We start from the raw sequence: 25,550 nt of genomic DNA on the forward strand, positions 1-25,550 counted from the left end.
GGATCCAGGGAGTCAATGGGCGTAAAGGGTCAGGACAGGGCTTGGCACATGGTTAAGTACTTAATAAAAACTGGCTACTATTATTTATCTTTATTTCTAGTTGTGATAGAACATTCCTCTCTAAACATATGTATTTTAGTACAAGCTTCCTTTTAAGGTAAATTATTTAAGTAAAAAAAAGGTAGATGTGGGGGTTCCTGGCTGACTCAGTCAGAGGAGCATGTGGCTCTTGATCTTGGGGTTGTGAGTTCGAGCCCCATGTTGGGTGTAAAGATTGTTTAAAAATAAAATGTTAAAAAAAAAAAAAAAGTAGGCATGGAGAGTTAAAAAAAAAAAGGTGGGCGGAGTCTGCAGGTAAGGAGAACAGGAGAGGGGATGCATCGAGCTATTTTCAGTGTCAACAGAAGGACAAGGCTTCTTCCTCCTGTCTGACATTTGCATACTTCTCCCCACTGCCTCATCCTATGGGATCCCAAGCCCTGGGGGTTTCCCTGCCAGCCAGGGAGGCTTTGGAAAGAGGGGATCTGGACAGGTAGAGGGTCATGGGTGCTAGAGGAAGACGAGGCTGTGGACCTCAGGGCAGGAACAGTCCCGGAGCTGCCTGAGCCTCATCCAGGTCCCTCGGCACCGGGGGTGGCCGGCCGCTTGCCACTGCAGCCGCTGGTTCCTGCAAAGACATGGGGCTGGCTCAATGGCATTGACTTTCCTGGGCTCCCGGAATGTTTGCCTCTGTGTGCTCCTTCCACCGTGCAGAAAAAGCTGTCAAGTCACAGTTTATGGCTGTATTGTACAAAGCTGACCAGAACCCAAGCTGGGTTTAGAATTAGATCTTCATTATTATGATTATGATCACTGATCTTTTTTCTCCTGATTTTAAAAGAAATTAAAATTAAATCATTTTCATGGACCCAAGAGTGGGCACTGCAGCCTGATAGAGAAGTTGACCCTGAGCTGGCAGCCAAGCCCGACCCCAGAGGCCAACAAAGGGCGACCCAGATCCAGCTCTTAATGTCGGGGGAGGTGACTCTGTCACACCCTTGCTGGGCAAACTGGGCAAGTTGCTTATCCCCTGCGTCCCCTTCTCCTCCTGCGGGAAGGCCACACAGTGGACGTGATTAAGAACACAGACTGTAGAATCAAGGACGTGCGTGACCCAACTCCGAGGAGCCTCCATTTCTACAGTGGAAAACAGAGATATCCATATCCTTCCCTTCTCTGAAGAACTGGGAGGGCTCTAGGAGCTGCTTTGCGCAGAGAAAATGAAAACGATCAGGACAGAAGAGCGAACCACTTCGGCAACAGGAATGAACGATCGAAAGCTACAAGGAGCATTCCTTTGCTCATGCAGAACCAAAGAAGTTGGATCCCAAAAGGCATATCCTGCATCATTTTAGTGATGTACAGTTTGAAAAAACAAAACAAAACAAAATTAAACTAGGGTTTAGAGATAGGCTCCGAGGTGAGTAAAGCTATAAAGAAAACTCTAGAATGGATTACCATAAAAGTCAGGAAGGTGGCTTCTTGTCTGGGGAAGGGAGGGGTTGTGGCTAGGAGGGGTTTGGGGGCCTGAGGGCGCTGCCCGCGTTCTGTTCCTTGCCTGGGTGGTGACTATTTCGGGGTGTCTCTTCTCCAAACATTTGTTAACCTGTTTGTAGATGTTTTAGACAGTTCTCGGTAGGTATAATTCAAATCTTTAAAAAATATAGCACAATTTTAAAAATGCTACATAATAACTAACAATAATAGCAAACACTGATTGAGTGCCTATTACATGCCTGTTACATTCTCCGAGTCTAAGCACAGAGCTTGGCACACAGTAGGCACTTCACAAAGGAGAGTATTTAAAGCTACTGCTATTTTTGTCATCCTCATCACATACAATGGCATCAATGCCCCTTGTCTCCAAAGGGCTTGTGAGGTCTGAACGAGCGCCCCCATGTAAACCACCTACTTGCACACAGCACACAGTAGGTGTGTGACTGTTGGCAGGTGTTCCTTCTGCTTGTCCCAGACTCACAGACACTTCTCCGGCTAAATAAACCCTCCTGAAATCCCCAACTGACAAGCTAATCCTTCCCCAGGCCCGTGCCCTTTGCATGCCCGCCCTCGCCAGCTGCCCACGGAAAGAATCCGGCTGACAGCTTGTCTCCGTCCTCGCTTTGATCCCCCTCCTGCCCAGTCCTGCCTGGTGAGCTCATGCCCCAGTCAGGCCTTCCATCACCTGTTCTGTGAGCCTGGTCCCAGGCAGGGTGGGGGTGTCTGGAATAGTCTTGCCTTTGCCGTCCATGCCACCTGCCCCTGCTGGGGGGCAGGGGTTCCCGTGACCCTCATCTCAGCTTCAACAAAGTGCCATGCTTCTCATCATGGATTATTTGCATCCAAAAGAGAAACTGGACATTCAGCAGAGTTTTAAGGCCAGAAAGGCTTAGCCAAAGATGGAGGCTCTAGCTGGTGAGCTTAATAAAATAATAAAAAAAAAAATCTGTAATGGGAAAATTTGGGGTCTGAGACAGGTAGGTGGGCGAGAAGCTGGAGGGGGCGGACAGAGAGGGCCTCCCTAGAGAGTAGTAATACTGACTGCCGTCTACTTGTTGCATACCTACTGTGTGCCGGGGTCCTCAAATCCATGACACCCCATTTTCACAAAGTACTTAGCATTATACCCATGTCATAGGTTAGATGTGACGATGGCAGCTTCTACGACTAAGCATCTATGAGGGGTCTGGGGCTGTGCAAAGGTCTCCAGATCCTTCCAGCAGTCTGAGTGGCAGAGCCTATCAGGGTCAAGAGGCAGGCTCGCCCAGAGCCAGCAGCTATATGAGCCAAAGACAGGGTTTGAACCCAGATCTGTGCACGCCCAATGGCTCTTGTTCAGATACGTCTGTCCCGAGAACCCCATCTGGCACTGGGATTCCCTGTTCTAGGTTTGCAGTGAGCAGGGGTGCTCCCTTTTAAATGGAAAGAAATTACTAACCTTGTAAATGTGAGAATAACTCCCTGGACAGACCCCAGAAGAGAGCTCTCATGTAATAATCCCTGCCCTGGGAAAGCACTGTCAGTGGGGAACAGTCTAGTCTCTAGAGCTTGGCTTGGGGGTCTGATTGGTTCAGGTTCAAATCCCATTTCTGTGAAATCTTGTCATTTGCAGTGACATGGATGGAACTAGAGGGTATTATGCTGAGCGAAATAAGTCAATCAGAGAAAGACAATTATCATATGATCTCTCTGATATGAGGAATTTGAGAGGGAGGGTGTGGGGTTGTGGGGGTAGGGAAGGAAAAAATGAAACAAGATGGGATCAGGAGGGAGACAAACTGTAAGAGATTCTTAATCTCACAAAACAAACTGAGGGTTGCTGGGGGCCGGGGGTGGGTAGGACTGGGGCGGTTGAGTTATGGACATTGGGGAGGGTATGGGCTCTAGTGAGTGCTGTGAAGTGTGTAAGCCTGAAGATTCACAGACCTGTGCCCCTGGGGCAAATAATACATTCTATGTTAATAAAAATAATTTTAAAAGAAAGAAAAATCCCACTTCTGCCACCTGCTGGGTGCGTGACCCTGGGCATCTCTTTTTGCTTCTCCATCTCCGCATCTGGAGAGAGAGGATCCTAACAGCATTCCCTTTGCGTTCTTGGAATGCTTCAATGGCATCATGTGTGTTAACGATGCCACTCCACTTCCTTCTGCACGCCCCCTTGTTCACTCCACTCTGGTCACAATGGTGACTACTCCCCAAGGCCTTTGCACTTGCTGTTCCTTCTGCCTGGAAGGCCTTCCCCCCAGTTATCCACATGGCTACCTCCCTCACTTCCTTCAGATTCCTGTTCAAATGTCACGTTCTTCGTGTCACTTTCCTTGAAAAAAATAACAAAACCCCACCCCCGATCTTGCCTTCTTTCCCTAACACTTACCTCGCGTCTGACAAATTACAGATGTCTTTGCCTAATGTCTGTCTCCATACAGCAGGATGTTGTTTCCATAAGAGGAGGGACCACATCTGCTTTGTTCGTGGTGTCTCCCCAGCGCCCAAAACATTGCCTGGCACGTGCTCAATAGTAAGTGCTCGACAAATATTTATTGAATGAATGAATTTTTTAAAAAAGGAACTTAGAATCAAGCTCGGCACATCATAAGCACTCAGTAAATGCTGGCTACCATGATCGTTGGTATATTAACTATCTTCTGAAACACCTGCCCTTGAGGCAAGCAGACTAAGAAGCTGATGTAAGGCAAATCTGGATCAAATCCTGCTGTGTGATCTTGACTAAATCACACTGCCTATCTGAGCCTTGGTTTCCCCACCTCTAAAGTGAGGGTAGCCAAACCTGGCTTTTAAGGATTCAGTAATAATACCAGCTCCCTTTTCCATGTGTTCTTTCTGGATGTCAACAACGACGCTGTCTCTTCAATTTACACGATTTCCCCTAACCTTTACCCTTGCCCCAGCGGAAGCCCCTCTTGTTAGCTGCATCTTCAATTGAAGCAACTGGAGTTCAGAGAAGCTATGAGATTGCCCAGGGTCACACAGTGGGAGAGGCAGGAGCTGCTCCTTCTGGGACACTGGGGCCCGGACCCTCGTGGGCCCCACTCCTGCCAGAAGTCAACATCTGACTGCTACAGCACCTTTGTCCCTCAGATAGCAGAGACGCCCAGGGCTCTACAATCCCACTTCCGCAGGCCCAAGGTCTAGGGCTTACCCTCCTGTCCCGGCGCCATCTCCGTAGCAGCGCCGGCTCCTGGCGTCCTGGGCAGGCCACTCACACCTCACACAGATCGTGTGACCCTGGGTCAGGTACCTTGTCCACTGGGCGTGAGGTGCCTTCACCTGTCGGCAGCTCCCCGGAACGGGCCCCAGCTGGAACTGAACACAGTACCTGCAGCCACACAGGGAGACACCACCCGAAGCACCTGTGAGCACTTATGGAGCACCTACTGCGTACCTAGCCTTCTGTAGGCCCAGCTTGGCACAATTTCTGCCCGAGAATAGAAACCTTTTGCGTGGCACTCTTCATCAACAGGTCACATATGACAAGAGACTTGGCTCAAGTCTTTAAAAGCAACATCATGGAGAACTTCCCTGCGTCAAGTCTCGTCTAAGCATCCCATCCAAAAGACGGGGTGGTTTATTTCTCAGTCTGTGTTCCAGTCTCATGCCAGCCCCAGAAGGGCAGGAACTCCTGTGTATTCTGGTCACGGTCACATCCAGCTCCTAGAAGAAAGAGTCTCCCGCTCATAAAAATGCACTGAATGAACCATTTAATACAGAAACCTGGAGAGGTAGGTGTTGCCCCACTTTACAGATTAGGAAACTAAGCATCAGAGAGAGAGAACTCGCCTGGAGTCACACAGCTACTAAGTGGCGGTGCCTAAAATGGAACCACCTAAACCCAAAAAAGCCCCAAGTGACACTCCGAAGCGCGCCACGGCATTCTAGAACAGATTCGATTTTACAGAAAAGATGTGTCGTGAGAAGTATTTAAAAGGGCAGTTCCCCATTCTGGAGGATCTGAAATAAGAGCCAATTACAATTTTACTTCTATCCAACTTTTTCTACAATTAGCAGTCGACGCCACCCCCGCCCCCATCCTGCCGGAAGAGACGCAGCCGGTCAAGGGCTCCGGGGAGACTCGGCGTGGGGCTGCTGCCCCCTGGTGGCTGCGGCCTCGGGGAGGCCCGCGGAGCCGACCCTTCGCCAGGACGAGCCCGAGCTGCCCCCAGCCCCTTCCTCTCTGAGCTGCAATTCCTGCCCTCACCCTAGGAACACCCTACAAGTATTTCTGTCCTTTCTTGTTCTTCGCTGTAGCCCCAAGGCCTAGCCCAGTGCCTGACATATAACAGGCGTCCAATAAACGTGCAGTGAAGGAATGAACGAATGAATGAAGGAAGGAATGGAGTTGAACGGAGACCAAATATTCAGGGCTTCAAATGTCACAGGACGAGAAATGGGGAGACACAGATGCCACCAAAGCAAGAGACAGAGAGACATGACAGCAATTTAATCGAAGGAGAAACGTTCACCAATTTTAGCTTGACTTTGGGTCCATTTGCATCAACTTACCCTGCTGTCTCCTGCTTCTTGGGGACCCCTCGCTTTTTCCGCTCCTTCCCGTAGCTGTCAGTGGTTATCAGAGCAGGGACTGTGGACCAAAGAGAAAAGAGAGTTAGGTGACCCAGCACCCTCTAGACTACTACACCACAGGAAACAGGGGTAGGTCTTGCTGGTGTTCGAGCTCTTTGTATGGCAGCCCAAAGGAGAATGCGGGGTCTTGCCCTAGGGGTCCTCACTGGTTCTCTTTATGTGATGCTGGAAGGCAGGGTGAGACCGAGCTCTGCCACTCAGGGCCTAGCACAAAGGTTGCACAGTGGGTCTCAAAAATTTTTTTTCAACTGAATATTTTATTTTTTTAAAGATTTTATTTATTGGGGCACCTGGGTGGCTCTGTGGGTTAAAGCCTCTGCCTTTGGCTCAGGTCCCTGGGATCGAGCCCCGCGTCAGGCTCTACGCTCAGCGGGGAGCCTGCTTCCTTTCCTTTCTCTCTGCCTGCCTCTCTGCCTACTTGTGATCTCCGTCTGTCAAATGAATAAATAAAATCTTTGAAAAAAATTTTTAAATAAAGATTTTATTTATTTATTTATTTATTTGAGAGAAAGAGAACACATGCATATGAGTAGGGGACAGGCAGAGGGAAATGGAGAGAATCCTCAAGCAGACTCCCTGCTGAGTGTTGAACCCAACTCAGGTCTCAGTGTTACTACCAGAGACCATGACCTGAACTGAAATCAGAAGTCAAACGCTCAGCCAACTGAGCCATCCAGGTGTCCCTCGAATGATTTTGATGAATGAATAAGTGAGTAAAAAGAGTGGATAAAGCTTCATAGCTGAGTGAATTGAGGAAGAAGAAAGAAAGAAAGAGAGAGAGAGATGGGGAGGGTGGAGAAAAGCAGAGAGAGAGAGATGACTGGCGGAAGAGCTGATGAATGGAAAGAAGGATGGACAGAGAGAGGACAGGTGGATGGAGGGATGAACGGATAAAAGAAATAGATGGACCAAAAGGTGGACAGATGTGTAATGGATGGAAGAAAGGAGGTACAGAGGGATGAATGGATAAATGAATTAATAAATGAATTAATAACTAATAAAATAATCAACATTTTGTTGGGCCAACTTCCAAGTCTCTTGTTCCAAGAGAACAAAGAAGAGGAGAACAAGAAGTTAGTCCAGAAGAGAACAGAGATTCCTCGGGAAAATAAAGAAGCCAAAGGACATCCCTACCTCTCCCCATTCCCCGAGTGGTGGAGCTGAATCAAAGATTTGCTATTGAATTAATGCTTGTGACCTAGATGAGGGCCACACCAGGGCATCCCAGGCCCCTCCTCCCTGCTGTTGCCGCAGAGACTGTGTTTGGTCTTTGTTGTAGCACACTTAATACACAATTTCCCTTCCCTCCTCTCTTCCAGCATGCATAGTGCTTCTTTTGGTGCAGCCTACAGCGAGGAGAGTCCAGAAAACCCCAGGTTCCAGCTCTCCTTCTTAACAGCTGATTGGTCCTGGTCAAGTCACTACACCTTTCGGAGCCTCAGCCTCCGGATAGTATTAGAACGTATCCATACAGTTATGGTCAGAGCTAAATAAGGTGATTTACAACCAGCCATGCCTCATGGGAAAGTTTTGTGCCTTCTTGAGTTTTGGGTTCCCGTTCTGTAAAATGGGAATAATAACATTGGCCTCACAGAGTCAAGGAATGTGGCAAAGTGGCTGGAACCAGTAAGGGCACTCGGGATGGTCTTCCAGAAAACTGACATCCATGAGGGAAATGAGCCAGGCAAGGCCAGATGTGGTGGCAAGGGAAAGGGAGAAGGATTTCTGTCATTCCCTCTTCCATCACCCTAGTCTAGTCACCATCCTCCCTCGCTTACAGCCCTGCAGTCACTTCATCCCTGGGTTCCCAGCTGCCCTCTGACCCATTTCAGTCAGCTGCCCTTACAACAGTCCAATTATCCTTTAAAACTTAGGCAGAGGGGTGCCTGGGTGGCTCATGGGTTAAGCCTCTGCCTTCGGCTCAGGTCATGATCTCAGGGTCCTGGGATCAAGCCCCGCATCAGGATCTCTGCTCAGCAGGGAGTCTGCTTCCTCCTCTCTCTCTGCCTGCCTCTCTGCCTACTTGTGATCTCTGTCTGTCAGATAAATAAATAAAATATTTAAAATAAATAAATAAATAAAACTTAGGCTTAGGGGGCAAAAACAGAAAACAACAACTTAGGCAGGGGGAGGAAGGAGATGAGGGCCCAGGAGCCAAGAGCACTGAGCTTAAGGACGTGATGAGGAGCTTGGGTTTCGCCCTCAGGGCGCTAGGTAGCTGCTGGGAAATTGAAAGCAGGAGGCCAACACCATGGTAAGATTCGCTGTAGAACGACCTCCCCTCCCACCAGGCTACAGTTTGGGGAGAGATTGGAAGGGGACCATTTAGCTCTTCTGCTTGTTCTTCTAGCCCCTCAGGAAAACCACTTGCACCGTGTTGGTCAATTTCTTTTTCTTTCTTTCTTTCTTTCTTTCTTTCTTTCTTTTATTTATTTGTCAGAGAGAGAGAGAGCACAGCAGGGGAAGCAGCAGGTAGAGGGGGAAGCTGGCTCCCCGATGAGCAAGGAGCCTGATGAGGAACTCGATCCCAGGACTGTGGGATCATGACCTGAGGTGAAGGCGGAGGCTTAACCGACTGAGCCACCCAGGCATCTGGCCTTGTCAATTTCTTCTGTATAATGGGCATCGCCTGTTTTTTGTAGTGCTATATAGAAGCCCTTCGTCAGGGTATGCACGTAGCCCGCATCTACAGTTGTGCCTGCCTTGCATTCATTGTCCCCAGTTATCCTTTGAAAAATGCCTATCCCTACCCACATTCAGGTGGGGCTGACCACACCCCCAGCTGCAAAGTAAGCCCGCATCCTGGCCTGGCCCATTAGGATAGTCCATCACTCTAGCCTTATTGATTGGCTTAGCAGTAGATACATGCCCAAGTAAAGCCAATGAGACTTTGTCCTAGGACATTGGCTAAAACTATGGGTTTTATGGCTAAAACTTTCTTTCAGCCACTGGACTAGTTGGAGAAAAGACCGGTACTACCAAAGATCATAAGAGGGGGAGATGCTGCTTGAGAATGAGGTCAACTGGGGGGAAACAGAGCTAAGAGATGGAAAGAGATTCCTGGAACTGTTGCTTGAGTTCCTGGATCCAGCCATGCCTGAATGCAGCCCCTAGAGTTTTAGTTCCATGAGCCACACATTCTTGCTTAGGTCAATTTAACCTGGGTTTCCTATCATCTGCATACAAACCAAGTCCTGACTGATTTACACCAGAAGATGAGTAGAAAAAAGATAGGAGATGCCCAGAGAAAGTCAGAGTTTCTTCCCTCATTCATAAGGTTAGAAGGGCAAATCAAGGTAAAGGAAGATAAATCAGACCCCACACTCATGAAGGGCTCTCAAGTCCAGCCCGGGAGTTCCCAATGACAGCTGACCTACCCCCGGTGGCCACTCCAACTCACTTAAAGACTGTTGGCACTCCACTCCCTGGCGGCTCCGGTAATCCACACACCCAGCCCGCTCTTCCAGCGGGGGGCAAGGAGCACCCCCGTTCCTCGGCTCCTGCAGGACACGCCTCCGGCGGACGCGATAGGAGATCTGGCAGGGTTTGACACAGCAACTCCAGGCACTCCACTCTGCCACAACACAGGAGACCACTGGAAGAGAAGGCGGTGTGGGGGAGGGGTGTGTGGTCTCCAAGGTCATGGAATTTGGCAGGCCAGCAGCCAGGTCTTCACCTTCCCCACAAGCCAGACACCCCCCACCGCCTGCCTAAATACCGCATGAGTGCCAGAACTCTTGCAAACCTGAGTTCATGCCTTGCTTGAAAGCTTCTCTATGACAACGGTTTATACCGTGGGAAATCCTAATAATATACTAATGGAAACCTCTAATTCCATGTTTTATTTACCCATGATCCATTGCCGACCATTTGGGTTGTTTCCATCACTCATTCCTCCAACAAACATCTCCCGAGTTCTTTTTTTTTTTTTTTAAGATTTTATTTATTTGATAGAAACACAGCAAGAGAGGGAACACAAGCAGGGGGAGTGGAAGAGGGAGGAGAAGCCTTCCCCCTGAGCAGGGAGCCTGATGCGGGGGTCGATCCCAGGACCCTGGGATCATGACCTGAGCTGAAGGCAGACGCTTAAAGACTGAGCCACTCAGGCGCCCCCATATCCTGAGCTCTTAAGCGGCACCCGATCTCAACTCTCCGTGCCTCAGTTTCTTCTTTTGTCACACAGGAATAAGAACAGTATTCATCGGATAGGGTGGCCTCAAGGATTCAGAGAGCTATGAGCGTAAAGATTTGCTCCGGGCACACAGGAAGTGCTCAGCAAACACTATATTCTACAGTGGTGAAATGAACCACAGGGGAGCAACCAGCAGCATGGAGTGGAGAGACGCCCCTTGCAGAAGCTGTTTCTGGTGTGACAGTACCACATACAGTCTTAGAACCTGCAAAACAGGGATACCTGAGTGGCTCAGTCCGTTGAGCGTCTGCCTTACTCAGGTCATGATCCCAGGCTCCTGGGATCGAGTCCTGAGTCCAGCTCCTTGATCAGCAGGGAGCCTGCTTCTCCCTCTGCCTGCTGTTCCCTCTGCTTGACAAATAAATAAATAAAATCTTCAAAAAAAAAAAGAACCTGCAAAACAGTGCTATACAGTGTTTAAGAATTCATACAGTTCTCATATGTAGGAAAAAATATACGGTCGGTGCTCCTGGTTCACAGATTCTGCGCTTGCCCATTCGCCTCTAGTTAAAAATAGATTTGTAACCTCCAAATCAGTACCTGAGGTGATCTGGCAGTCATTCCCGGACAAGTGCAGAGTAGCAAAAACTTTTAAGTCACCCGGCGTGCACGTTCCCAGTTGAGGTTGAACAGGCCCGACCTGCCTCCCTAGACAGAGGCTGCAGGCGGCAGGTGAAACACCAAAAAGACCGAGCTCCACGGCCAAGTTCAACCAGGTGTGAACCCCAGCCCCGGCCCCTGGTAGTGGGGCGGCTTCGGGCCAGCCACTTCACACATCCAAAGTTTGTTTTTCACTTTTGTGAAACGAAGAAAATAAAATCTACCAAAATAAGTTGTTTTAGGATTTAAGGTTATGACGTATGTGACATCTGGGCGTACTCATTTCCCTTCAGAGCGATGGCTCCGAATTCCTTAAATCAGTGTTTGCTGTGATTTCATGGAACGTAACTACTGTGAATCATGAGGACAGGCTCTCTCTCTCTCTCTCTGTCTCTCTCCATCTCTCTCTCTCTGTCTCTCTCTCTCTCTCTCTCTATATATATATATATACACACACATCAATTGTATATATTTATGAATGTAAACACATGCAGACATAAGCATGGGAATTGTAAATACCAAATTCAGCAGAGTAGTTACCTCTGAGAGAAGGAAGGAGGGCTACTGGGGTGGGGGGAGAGGAACGCAGAAGGACCAGGGGCATTCCTCAAAGTTTCCTTGGGAGCTTTCCGTATTAGTCTCTCTACACCGGAGTCCGTCTGAAATAGCTCTCGCACTAGAAGAAGGGAAATGCTGGGTGTCCATGTCCTTGAGATGCTCACGTGCCTACCACAGTTGAGGGCCTAGTGGGGAGGTATTTTCTGATGATGGAGCCCCTGGGACCTCCAGCATCTTCATCCACGTCCACAGTCCCAGATCAGGACTAGACCGAGCCAGAGAAGGCCATCAAACCGGAACACAGGATCTGAGGACTTTACCAGCATTTCTACAGATGTGCCAGCAAGCCAAGGGTCTCACACACACACACGCAGGCACACACGTTCACACACGCTCACACACATCAAGGCAGCTACTGTAGTCAGAATTCATTCACTCGCTCCACAGGTTATTTACCAAGGGTCTGCTGTGAGCCAGGCACTGTCCTGGGTGCTGGAAACACAGAAAGAAAGATAAAATCTGTCCTCAGCACTGATCAGCTATGAACATGGCCCAGTTCAGCAACACGAAAATGTGGGGAGAAAAGAAGTGTGCATCCTTGAACTGATGGAATGAGGTTATTGTGTTACAAAAACAGACAGCCTTGCTTCTGACACCTCAGGAAGTCACAGACTTCCTGCATGGATCTCAGCTCTTAGCAGAGTTGAAATGCTCAGAGAAAGGAAGAAAGGGGGGAGGGAGGGAGGGGGGAATAAAGTATGCCGAGCTCACAATCATTGATTACTTTCACCACCCACCTAATAATGGCATGAATTATGTCACTGCTGCTGGACCAGGCAAACCACATATTGACCTCCTGTGGTCCTCACGACAATCTTAGAAGGTTGTGCTCTCCCAGATCCTTCTCTGTCCTCTGCCCTTGGGAAACCTGTGCATCACAGAGGTTCCCTAGCCTGTAGCTGCCAGTTGGGTTCAGGCAGCAGGGGAGGGGGCACACCGGCAGGGAGAAGAGTGCAGCCCAGACCCCCAGATCCCCCACCCCTGCCTCAGCCTTGCTTCTGGATGGGGGGAGCCTCAGCCATGGATCCTGCTCTCAACAGACTCTTAAAGATCATTTCTTCCTTCTCCCCGGCCCTCACCTTTGTGAATAGAACCCTCATCAAATTCTCTTCCATTCAACTGTTTTGGACGTACCATCTGTCGCTTGCCAGGACCCTGGCTCCAAATGTATTTGCACTATTGTCAAATCCATCTCACAGGGAAGGCAAGTGGGGCTTAAGGGGGTGGAATGTCAGTCGAGGCGAAGCGTTGGCGTCAGACAAACTTGGATTCCAACTGCAGTCTCACAGGATTGGTGCAGGGAGAAATGAGAAGCACTGAGCAGATCGCAAATGTTCAATACAACAGGGGTCTTGATGCATCTATTCAACAGCTCTTTAGGGCCTACTATGTGCTAAGCACTGGCCTGGGTGCTGGGAACACAGAGGAGCAAAGCAGAAAAAGCCCTGCCCTCAAACAGCTGACACTCTGCAGGGGAAACAGACAATAAACAGTACATTATTTCATTACAGTGATTGACATCCTGACAGCAAAGCGAAATAAGAGGGACCGTGGTGGGGTGATTAGACACGTATAGATGGAGGAGCCACAGATGGCTCCCATGACAGAGGACATCTGAGGAGGTGAGGGAGGGGGCTGGGGAGGCATCTGGGAGGAAAGTGTTCCAGGCAGAGGAAACCGGCAGTGCAAAGGTCCTGCGGCAGCTCAAGCTTAGATGCCAAAGGGACAGTGAGGAATACAGTGTGGCAGGAGCAAACACGCAGAAGGAGCGAGGTAGGAGGGGGTGTCGGGGGGGGGGACAGTGAAAGCTTCCCGGGTTCTGAGGACTACTGGAAGGAATCTGGATCTTTATAATCATGAAGAACAGTCAGTGCCAGTCTCTGAGCAGAGGAGTGACGACATCATCACATTTCAGGTTGGAACGGGATGTCTCTGGCTGCTGGAGGGGGGTGAGGGCAGGAACAGGGGACCCGCCGGAACACTAATGCAGGTGTGCAGAAGGGAGATGATCTTCTACCGTAGAAGGAGCTGCTAGAGGAAGCGAGTTCTGTGTCACTGGAAGTGTTCCCAGGGTTTCTGGACAACCTGGCAGGGAGACTGCAGATCACACTCAGGCCCTGCCTTGGCAGCTGGACCCAGGCGAAGCACCAACGTCCCACCATGAGCCCCTGCCCTGCCCTGCCGGGCCCGCCAAGCAGGTGAGAGATTTTGCAGAAAATTAGCAGAAGCCACCTTACATATATTCTTTCCATGTTGCTGGCACCTGTGAAGTCACCAAGGAGGATGCACCCATGACACTCCTAGGGAAATGTCCTCACATTTCACCTGGGGCTGGGGTCATGACCTTAATACACTCATGGCATTATTTGTATCTCATCAGCCTCCCCCAGTAGAGTGTCAGCTCCATGGAAGCAAGGTCCTTGTTCCTTGCTGAATCCCTGCGCCAAGCACAGTTCCTGGCACACAGGGACTCGGTGAGTAATAAATGAACAAAGCAAGTCGTGCCTTAGCAACAAAAGAAATGTGACCGCAGGTTAGCGTTGCAAAAAGGCACCACAAGATGGCAGTGTTTCTCAAAACAAAGGCCACCCCACTCTTTCAGCGTAAAGGAGAAATTCTAGCTTATCGGTGTTGCTTAAAAAGAGGGGTGGGGATGGTTTAAGGTTGCTCAACCAGCCCTGGAGATCCGGATAACATTGTGCCATCTGAGCCTGCTGGAGCCAGACCAAACTTCCCACAGTCCCCTTAGACCCCCTGCCCCTACTCGCACAGCCCCAAGCTTCTGGGGAAAAGGGTTTCTGGATGATTCAAACCCCACCTTCTTCTCTGAACTTCATTGCCCAGCCCCCTGACTGTCCATCCTTCTCACTGCCCACCAAAAAGAATTTTCTGGAATGCAGTTCTAGCTCCAGCCTGTTGCCTGAAATCCTTTGGTGTTTCCTGTCTCCTATTGAGGTGGTTCATAAAAGGTCTTTTTTGATAGTGGATCAGAGAGATCCCCAAGCCTAGTAGCTGAAAGGCTTAAGTGTTCCTGCAATATATCCACAGTCACTCCCTCCCTCCTCCTCCCATTTACTATCTCAGCACGCGTTCACTTGAATTCCTTGAAATGCACGATCTCCCACAGCTCACCTTTGGCCAGCGATCATTTTTGCCCATCCCTGCCTCCCTACCCTCAACTTCTGGTCAAACCATCTCACGTTTTCTTTTGAGGAACCAACCCTCCCCACTCTCCATCTACATGATGTGGATAGGGCTGACCTCACTCTCTTTCCTAGGAGGCAGTATGCGACACAGGCACGGCCAACTCGTATTCCTTCCCTCTAGGCACGGAGATTGATTGGATCAGGGATGCGCATGTGACTCGATGGGGCCCTAACAGAACCATCCCTCGGATTTGGGCTGGAACAACAGCGACAAGGATGTTTGCATTTCACTAGGTACACCAGTTTGGAGCGAGGTACTCTTTGCCGCCACTTGGTGACAGTATGCCTGAAAGTGAAGCTAACACAAGCAGAGCTGAAAAGGGGAAAGGACAAAATCCTCATGACATCCTTGGAGTCCTTGGATCCAGCTATGCTTGAAGCCAAAACTCATCGAGTGTTTCCCGGTTACCGGAGCCAAGAAGCCCCCTTGCTCATTTATCAGTATGAACAGTACCACAACCCAAAGAGCATTGATTAGTACAATGAAGACACTAGTGCATGAAGGAGGACATTGATCCTTACAGGGTTGGAAGGAGAATTAAAGAGGATAAAATACATGAACACATTTGGTAAAGAACATGGAAAATGTGAAGCCGGTTTCTATCCTTCAAGGCCTTACTAATAGCTTCAGCCCCGCCCCCTCCCTGCCTTCCCTCCATCCTCACCAGTCACTGCTAAAGCTCATCTTGCTCTGACTGAAATTCCTTCTTTCTTTCATAGCTACCCTGTCTTCCAAAAGAAACAGACTGTAAGCTTGGAAGGGAACCAGAGCTCCATCTTTCTAGCCCCGGCTGCTTCTAGGTGGGCTAGGCACACAGCAGGTGGCCCCCTAGGGCCCTGAACTGGATGTGGGAAATGTCAAGGGCTCCTCTTCCACCTGTAGGGCCAAGCCTCCCTCTGCCAACACGCCGCAGTCCCTCCCGAGCAACCATATAATAGACTGCTGGGTCCCAATCCCTGATTCGCTGCTTCATAGCTGTGCAACTCAGAGCAGGGCACTCCCTCTCTGGGTCTCTGTTCTTCATCTGTAAAATGGACGTGACAATACCATCTATTCTATAGGACAGTTTTGAGGTTTAAAGGAGATAATTTATTTAAAGCGCTTACGACAGTACCTCGCTGGCACTTGGTGTTTGTTTCCTCAGTAAATGTTCGGGGGATCTTAGTCATCCTCAACATCTCTGCCTGCCCTAATCAATTACTGAAGTCAGTAAATTCTAACTCCTGTTTCATGAATAAACATACACTCAGGGCACCTGGGTGCTCAGTCAGTTAAGTGTCCGACTCCCGATTTCCGCTCAGGTCATGATCTCCGGGTCATGGGATCCAGCCCTGGGCTGGGCCATGTCCCGCACGGAGTCTGCTTGTCCCTTTCCCTCTACTTCTCCCACCTTTCTCTTGCTCTCTCTCAAAGAAAGAAAGAAAGAAAGAAAGAAAGAAAGAAAGAGAAATTTTTCTTCAAAAAGAAGAAACACACACTCTTTTCTCCTCCTTATCTTTTGCCTCCTGACTGGTCCCCATGTCCCCTCCTGCCCTGCTCCTCTGGGTGGTGGGAAAGTGAACCTCTCCTCCACCCAGCCCAGATGGAAGGACAGATCCCAGGCTTGCTGTCTTTTTGTTGCCTTCCCAAAGGAGCAAAACAAAGAGGAAGCCAAAGTTTTGAGGCTCCTGGTTCCATGAACCCAAGCCCTTTATGCAAAGGAAAACAACGGAGAGCTGATAACATCATGTGATTCCGTGGGTGTGGGTCAGACTGTGGGAAGGTGGACTGATCCCTCTGCCTGGTCCTCTTCCTGGGGCCCCCCACTCCTGGGCTGTGGCAGGGGAGCTCCTAGGGTACAGCGAAACCAGGGATGTCAGACCCAAGCTCTGAATGACCCCAAGGCTGCACACGGTTTCTGCAAAGAAAGCAGATGAGGACAAAAGCTGTCCCCAAACAGTCCTTTAGCAAATTTAATCTAGGGGAGCCTCATTTGCTGTGATTTAGAAACACACCACATCCCAAAATAGTTTTCCCCCTCACTGTTGCCTGATCGTCTATCGTTTGCCATTCAGCCTTGTGGGAAGCTAGCGCTGGGAGCTAGAAGACACAGGATCAGATCCAGATCCAAAACCTGCTGGATCACCTTGGCTGGCCAAAATCTTCTCTGCGCTAGGCTTTTCTCCCCTGCCGAACCCCAGCATGCTGGGAGAAAGTCAGATTTGATGAGACACCCAGTGCAGCCCATGGGCACAGAGTAGGTGGGTAGGCGATCAATAAACATTAGGTCCCTTCAATTTTGATTTTTTTTTAGTATTTTATTTATTTATTTGACAGAGATCACAAGTAGGCAGAGAGAGAGGGGGAAGCAGGCTCCCCGCTGAGCAGAGAGCCCGATGCGGGGCTCGATCCCAGGACCCTGAGATCATGACCTGAGCCGAAGGCAGAGGCTTTAACCCACTGAGCCACCCAAGAGCCCCCAATTTTGAATTTTTAAAAAATTGTCCTCTCTCTGAAATGCAGATTCCTGGAGGAAGCCCCACTGATGTCTCAGGGCGAAAGAGTTCATTGACTTTTCTCCCTGACAAAGGGAAGTTGGATCACAGGGTGTTATGATTTAGGTTTTTGTCCCCAGTGGACCTGAAAATTTACTTCTGGAATATAAAAATGGTAGAGCCCTCCCACTTACAGACTCAAAAGCAGCCTTTTGGGGGGCACCTGGGTGGCTCAGTGGGTTAAAGCCTCTGCCTTGGTCTCAGGTTATGGTCCCAGGGTCCTGTGTCCGATGGAGTCCCACATCAGGCTCTCTGCTCAGCAGGGAGCCTGCTTCTGTCCCCGCCGCACACCCCTCGCCTGCCTCCCTGCCTACTTGCCTATTTGATCTCTGTCAAATAAATAAATAAATAAATAAATAAATAAATAAAATCTTTAAAAAAAAAAAAAAGGCAGCCTCTTGGACAGCACCCCTCCCCCATTCTTGTCCCAGTCAGGCTTGCCAGGTAAAATACAGGATGCCCAGTTAGATTGGAATTTCAGGAAAGCAATCAATTTTTTAAATTTTTTTAAAAATATTTTATTTATTTATTTGAGACTGAGAGAAAGAGAGAACCCAGGCTGGGTGAGGACAGAGGGAGAGGGAGAAGGAGGCTCCCCGCTGAACAGAGAGCCCAGTGTGGGGCTCACTCCTAGGACCCTGGGATCATGACCTGAGCTGAAGACAGAGGCCTTAACCCAGGCGCCCCCAATCAATTTTTAACATAAGAATGGCACATGCAATATTTAGGATATATTTAGACTAAAAAATACTACTTACCTAAAATTTGAGTCTAACTGGGCAACCTGTATTTTTATTTGCTAAATCTGGCCACCCCAGTCCCACGCAAGCGCCCTCGCCTCCCTCACAACCCTTGACGCTTCCCCAGCCCCTCGGGCCGCCTACGCGCCCTCCTCCCTTATACTCCTTCGTGCCCCAGGCGCCCTCCTTACAGGGTGCGCCCCTCCTCCCTCGCACCCCTCTGTGCCCCCAAGCGCCCATTTCTGTTCAGTGCCCAGCATCCCGCACCCGTGCTTGGCAAGCTCCCTTCTCCCACGAGCTCCCCACCCTCGTGCCGCCCTCCTAGACCTGAGCGCAGTTCCCGTGCCCCCTCCTTCCAAACACCCCTCAAGTCTCCACGCGTGCTTCCCCATTCTGCCCCCCGAGACTCGCGCGCCCCTGTCCACGACCCACGCATCCTTGTCCGCCGGCACCTCCACAGCCCACTCTTAGCGTTTGTCCTGCGCGTACAAGACCCCCCTTACTCGCGCCCCTGCACGCCCAGAACCCCTCGGAGGGCGGCTTCCTTCTTTCATCCGCCGCGCCCCCAGACTCCCGAGCCACGGGTGCCCAGAGCTCCTCCTCCCGCCGCCCCCCCGCCCTGCTCCTCCTGCCCCGGGGGCGCACCTGGGCAGACCCGAGCGTAGTCCGGGCAGCAGTCCCGCACCGCGCCACACGCCTGGTCGCAGAAGCAGCGCGGGGGCCCGTGGGCGACGCAGGTCGGATCACGGCCCAGACAGCAGCGACCCAGCGCCGCGCAGCCCTGCCCAGGCCATAGCGCGCCCGACGGTCTCCGGGCCCAGGACACCTCAGCCACCACCGCCAGGGCGAGCGCCAGCGGCAGGATCCGTGCCGCGCTGCGCGAGGCCATGGCCGGGCTCGGGCTGGGGACCGGATGGACACCGATGGGACCGACCCTACCTGTCCCGCCCCGTACTGGGGCGGAGGCTACCGGGCAGACCCTCCCCAGACCCACCTCCTACCTGTCACGGAGCTGCTGTCCACCGCCCCCCATTCGTCCTATCTGAACTTTGCACCTCTAGGGGAACCAAGACAACGGTAATAATGACCGCAACAACTTTGCAGGGTGCCCCCCTGCCCCCAGGTTCCAGGGAGATGGAGGAAATATGGAGGTTCATCAAAGCACTGTACTATAATAGATAACAATAGGACTGCATGTTGTTATAGTAATAACAGGAATAGCCACTGGTCATAATCATAACAGCAACAATACCAACAAGAGTTACCACTATTATTAAAATAGTAATAGCCAGAATAATGACCAAGAAAGGATCCTAGGAGCCAAGATGTGTACAAGGCTCTAGGTGCATCTTGAGTCCCTTGGATATACCTTCATTCTTTGCTATATCCCTAACACTTTGATCATTATTTCCTCAATATTTTTCTTTGAATAGACTCATTTTTAAAACTTAGAGTAATTTGCTAAAAACAAAACAAAACAAAGAAAAAAACTGTATCACTCAAGAAGATGAGAAGACAAGCCATAGACTAAGAGAAGAAAATTGCAAAAGACACATCTGATATCTGAAATTAACAAAAAATTCTTAAAACTCAACATCAGAAATGAAAACCTTGATTTGAAAATGGGCAAAGGGCACCTGGCTGGCTCAGTCGGGAGAGCAAGTGACCCTTGATCTCAGGGTCGTGAGTAGGAGCCCCCAAGTTGATTGTAGAGGTTACTTAAAATGAATAAACTGGAAAAAAAAAAGAATAAAAATGGTCAAAAGATTGAAACAGACACCCCCATAGAAGAAGATATTTGGATTGCAAATAAGCATATGAAAAGATGCTCAACATTATGTGGGAAAAAATGGAAATTACATTAGGAAGTTGCAAATTATTTTTTTTCTTTGTGATTTTTACTTTTTTTTCACATTTTTATTAGTTTATAATGTATTATTAGCCCCAGGGGTACAAGTCTGTGAATTGCCATATTTACACACTTCACAGCACTCACCATAGCACATACCTTCCCAAATGTCCATAAAGGAAATTGCAATTTAAAACAACAATGAGATATCATTATGCACCTAACAGAGTGGCTAAAATTCAAAACACTGACAACACCAAATGCTGACAAGGATGTGGAGCCACGGGAACTCTCAACCATTGTTGGTGGGAAGGCAAAATGGCACAGCCACTTTGGAAGACAGGTTAGCAGTTTCTTATATAGTCTTAGCACATGATCTAGTAATTGTGCTCCTTGGTATTTGCCCAAATGAGTTATTTACCCAAATGAACTGAAAGCATACACCCATTCAAAAACCTTCACATGGATGTTCATAGCAACTTTATTCATGATTGCCAAAACTGGAAGCAACCAAGATGTCCTTCAGCGGGTGAAGGGTTAAATAAGCTGTGATAGATCCAGACAATGGAATGTGATTCGACACCAAAAAAGAAATGAGCTATCAGGCCATGAAAAGACATGGAGGAAACTTAAATGTGTGTTCCTAAGTAAAAGAAACCAATCTGAAAAGGCTACATACTGTATTGTTCTAACTATATGACTTTCTAGAAAAGTCGAAACCATGGAGACAGTAAAAATACCAGGGGTTGGCAGTGTTGGGGAAAAGGAGGGATGAAGGAGCAATAAAACCATTCTGTGTGATACTCTAACAATGGACACATGTCATCGTTCCCTGTCAAAACCCATAGAATGTACAATTAACATCAAGACTGAACCATAATACAAACTATGGACTTTGGGGCCACCTGGGCGGCTCAGTCGATTGGACAACAAATGTCCACGTAAGTACAGTATTTAGCTCTATAAAAAGAAGAACTAGGAGAAATAGCTACAAAGGTTAGAACTGGCTGTCATACCAACAAAGCATAAAGATACCCTTCTAGTAAGATATCGCCAATGCCGAAAGTACAGAGACAACATTCCTTAGCAGTTAGATAGCAAAGAGCAGAAAGCTTGGCTTTTGTTTCAACAGAACTAGGGAGGGTGAGAAGAAAGGGACGCTTGAGGTGAACGTGGTGGACAAGTACATCAGTACGATCTCTTTGGAGGGCAGTTCATCAATATCCACTGAAATCATAAAAGCATGTCCCTTTTGACTCGGGAGTCAGTGCAGGCACACGTGTACACGAAAATGTGAGAAGATTCTTTGCTACTTCATTGTAATGGCAAAAAGTTGGCATCAGTCTCAATGTCCCTCAGTAGGGGCTGGTTACATCTATTTTTGTTTTTTGTTTTTTAAAGATTTTATTTATTTATTTGACAGAGAGAGATCACAAGTAGGCAGAGAGGCAGGCAGAGAGAGGGAGAAAGAAGCAGGCTCCCCACTGAGCAGAGAACCCAACGCGGGGCTCGATCCCAGGACCCTGAGATCATGACCTGACCTGAAGGCAAAGGCTTAACCCACTGAGCCACCCAGGCGCCCCCCCGCCAGCTCCATCTATTATGACCCATCCCATCAGTAGGACATTGTGCTGTCTCCCAAAATAATTCAGCAATTGTTGATGTACTTCCCTGCAGGATCTTCAAGACATATTGTTAGATGAAAAAGCAAGGTGCATAACAGTGTTTATAGTGTGTCACCATTTCACTTTTTTAAGTATGTTTATATTATATGCTGACATATGCAAAGCATATCTCTGGGAAGAGATGTAATCCCTTGGTAAAAGAGGTTGCCTTTGGGGAGAGGAGTGAGGTGGGACCTTTGGGGATTTTTACTTCATGCCCACATTACCTACTCAAATAAACATGAGAAAGAAGTGAAATGATTGCCTCTAGACAACTGAATGGGGATGGAAAGGGGTGGTGGGTTTTAATCACATATATAATAAAAGATACATTATATATATAAAGTATTGACTTACAAATGTTTTAACCACCAAGAAAGAAGAAAGAACGAGAGACAGAAAGGAGAAAAAGAGAGGCAGTCTCTTTTGATCAGCGTCAAGGGGAGGCAGGGAGTCACTCCTGACCATGGCATGTCCCTGCCCCTGCCCCATGACAAAGACCAGCAGCTTCCTGTAGTTTTCAGTCCCCTTTATCTGGCTCTTCTCTGTCCTGCCAGGTTTGAAGCATCCAAGTAACTGGTGACCCAGTTCCCAGGAAATCTCTCTTGTTGTCCTTTTGTGAGGGTCCTGGGGCCTGTGGGACGCTTGGCCGATGCGACATCTATGCGCACAAAGAGAAGCTTATTCTCCTCTTAGCCGGGAGAAGGGGGCCCGTCAGAACACAGTGAGCTGGCGGGCTGAGGTGTAGCACCCCTCTCCCCACGGGTCTGGGCGGCAGGGCACCTTCCTCCGAGTGAGGACGGGAGCGCTGTCCCATCTCCCTCCACCCCTGCCTGGGTTATCTCCTGCTGCAGAAGGAACCACCCAGAGCTTGCGGGCTTAAAGTAACAATCTGTTATGATCCCTCATCGTCCTGCTGGTGGGCTGGGCTCAGGCGGGTGGTTCCCACTTGGGGTCCTCCGTGCAGGTGCAGCCAGAAAGCAGCTGCTGCTGCCATCATCTCAAAGCTGGATTGGGCTGGACGTCCCCGGGACCGGCTGGCTCTCTTGATCTCTCCGTAGAGTCTTTCCCTGTGGCTGCTTCACCTCCTGGCAGTCCCGGAGTGGTCTAACTTCTTCAGCGGCAACTGGCTTATCCCAGAGCACTGTTTCCAAACGAGAAGGGGCGGTTGCAGGGCTTCTTAGGACGTAAGCCTCGGAGGTGAGGCCCGTCACTTCTGCTGCGTCCTATTGGTTGCACAGAACCGGCCAGATGTGGAAGTGGGCGGGGCTGCACGAGAGAGTGATGAGTCAGGTGTGGTCCTTGATGGGCGGGCGTTGGAGGTCAGCCCCTGCGACGTCGCCCGCCACGGGGCCCTTTCTTCCCTTGGTCTGTGAGCGGTTCTTCCTCATCTTGAAGCTTCAAAGTGATCGCGTGCCCCCAGACTCAGACCTGGGCCACTTCTCTATCTATGCTCTTCCTTTAGTGATCTCATTCCGTCTCATGGCTCTAAATACTTACAAGCTGACAACTTCGGAATTAACACCTCCAGCCTCCACCTCTCCTCCGAAGTCGAAACTCCGGTCCCCCGCTGCCCCGCTGACGTCTCCGCGTGGGTGTCTCACAGGGAACCCAATGTCAGCAGCTCTAAAGCCACTTTCCCACTCCCTTCACTAGTCACTCTAGAGGACTAGCCAATAATTGCACATAAAAAGAGGCTCAATATCATCAGTCATTAGGCAAAGGCAAGTTACAATCACTAGGAGATAACCACTACCCCTCCGTGAGAATGTCTAAAATGAGAAAGACTGGTCCTAACAGGTTCTGGCCAGGATGTGGAGCACACAGAACTCGCCTATACTGCTGGGGGGGGGGGGATGTAAAATTCGGTAAACCACTTTAGAAAAGAGTTTGGTAATTTCCTGAGGAGTTAAACATGCACCTGCTGTAGGATACATGATACCCAGTCATTCTGCTCCTAGGCAATTACCCAAGAGCAACGAAAACATTCGATCCCACTGAGACCTGTCCACAAAGGCTCAGAGTAGCTTTATTCATAATGGCTACAAAATGTTAACAATCTAAAAGTCCATCCACAAATGGAGAAAGAAATGGTTGTACATCCGTACTACTCGGCAGTAAAAAGGAGCAAATGGATGGATCTTAAAATCACTGAACATGATTATTCTTATGCTGAATAAGGAAGACAGCCCCCACTGCCCCCAAAATGACTATGTGCAAACTAATTAGAAAATGCAAACTAATTTCTAGTGACAGAAGTAGGTCGGTGGGAGGGGCAGGAGAGAGTGGGGACTGCAGAAAGACACAAGGGTAGATGACAGATATGAAGGATGATGGATACATTCACTATCTTCACTGTGAAGATCTCATGGGTGTTTGCAGAGGTCAAAACTAATCAAATTATATACTTTAAATATGTGCCATAGAGTGTACTTCAATTATACCCCAAGCAAGCTGAGAAAAAAAAGTTGACTCAAAAGAAAAACCAGCAACAAAAGACATGTTTGTAAGAATAGCAACCAATTTAACTCCCTTACTTTCAGGGAGGGGGGTGGACAAGAACCATCACTGGTTACATTCCATGAAGCTTTCTGGTCTTGTTTGCAAAAAGCATATATGACTTCTGAGTTTAAGAAAAAGAAGAAAATACATCTTTTGACTCCAAGCCTCAGCCCAGGTCTCAGGAGGCCCGTCACTTGCCCCCAAATGGACCAGGTCACTAGGTCCTGCTGCCAAACAAAGTCACCTCCTGGATTTGAGCCAAGGGTTTCTAGGGGCCAATTTCCAACTAGAGACAATGAAAAACGTGCTCCTCAGAACAGGGACTTTATTTACATTTTATATCTATGTTCCGGACTGGGGCCTGGACACGATGGTTGCCCAGGAAGATAATGGAGTCATTTATCTCTACCCAAGACTGGGCTCCCCTTGTCAACTTCCCATCTGGGTAATTAAACCAACTGGCAGGACTGTATTGGTCTCGGTGGCATCTGTGGGGCAGAGGACACCTCTAGCTGCTGCACTCAGCTTCTCCAGAAGGATGAGTTCCTAGGTGACTTTAGGACCAGCAAGATGAACCCAGGTTGGGGTTCTCAGCCCCGACTTGGCTAAGTCCAGAACCCAGGCAAACATGGACCTCTTGGCATGTCAATCTGAGCTTATGTTTGTGTGGTTGCCCATGTGTGCCCTTCTATTCTTCCTAACTTCACCCCGGACTTTGGTTCGTTTAATACCACAAGGGTTCTCCACCCTACAGCTAGTCCGTCTGTCCTACCAACTTTCTTTCCTCCTCCATAACCAGCCCCAAGATGTTGCAGGGAAATGCCCCCCTTCTCTGCCCCCAAATCAAGAAGGCAAATTTTTAAAAAGTTTTTATTTATTTTAGTAATCGCTACACCCAATGTGGAGCTCAAACTCAGAATCCTGAGATCAAGAGTCACTCACTCTTCTGAGCCAGGCCGACTCCCTAAAAAGGTAAATTTTGGTTCAACTTGGCCCTCACTACCCAGATCACGGTCCAACATCAGCATCACCTGGGAGCTTGTCGGAGATGCAGAGTCTCGGGGTCCATCCCAGATGTACTGAGCCAGAATCTTCTTTTTCACAAGCTCTCTGGTGATTTGAACACATTAGTTTGCAGCTTTGCGCAGTGGCAGTATCGTAGCTAATGAGGTTTATCCGAGGCGCGATTATTGCTAATTGAACACATTAGTTTGCAACCCTGGCTGGACATTAGAAGCACCGGAAAAGTTTTCTTGGGTCTGCAATACCTGGGATCTTTTGCTGAGATTTTGATTCAGTTGACTTGGAATACGACCCTGGACATCTGTATTTTTTACAGTAAAACATACTTTTAGTAAAATGCACTTACTTTAAATGAATCAGCATTTTTTACACACGTGTGCACCCATGTAGCCACCACTCAGATAATGGCATAGAAGGTTTCCAAAAGCACCCCAAAAAATTCCGTATTGTCCCTTCGAGGTAGGGTGAAGAGCCATCCCTGTT

General features: G+C 49.0%; 1 protein-coding gene and 1 pseudogene across 1 annotated transcript; one reads left to right on the forward strand and one right to left on the reverse strand.

Annotated features, from left to right (window-relative positions):
* Positions 1–549: 549 nt before the first annotated feature.
* LOC122915855 (somatomedin-B and thrombospondin type-1 domain-containing protein-like) lies at positions 550–18,918 on the reverse strand. The gene is made up of 5 exons (XM_044262579.1): positions 18,675–18,918; positions 9,539–9,733; positions 6,058–6,136; positions 4,697–4,873; positions 550–667 (listed from the first exon to the last, which is right to left on the reverse strand). The coding sequence occupies exons 1-5, from the start codon at positions 18,916–18,918 to the stop codon at positions 550–552; spliced, it is 813 nt and encodes a 270-aa protein (XP_044118514.1).
* A 6,262-nt stretch (positions 18,919–25,180) lies between these two features.
* On the forward strand, positions 25,181–25,331 carry LOC122916584 (annotated as a pseudogene).
* The last annotated feature ends 219 nt before the right edge of the window (positions 25,332–25,550 follow it).

The sequence above is a fragment of the Neovison vison genome, chromosome 8, assembly GCF_020171115.1.
Source record: "Neovison vison isolate M4711 chromosome 8, ASM_NN_V1, whole genome shotgun sequence".
In the NCBI taxonomy this organism is placed as follows: Eukaryota; Metazoa; Chordata; class Mammalia; order Carnivora; family Mustelidae; genus Neogale; species Neogale vison.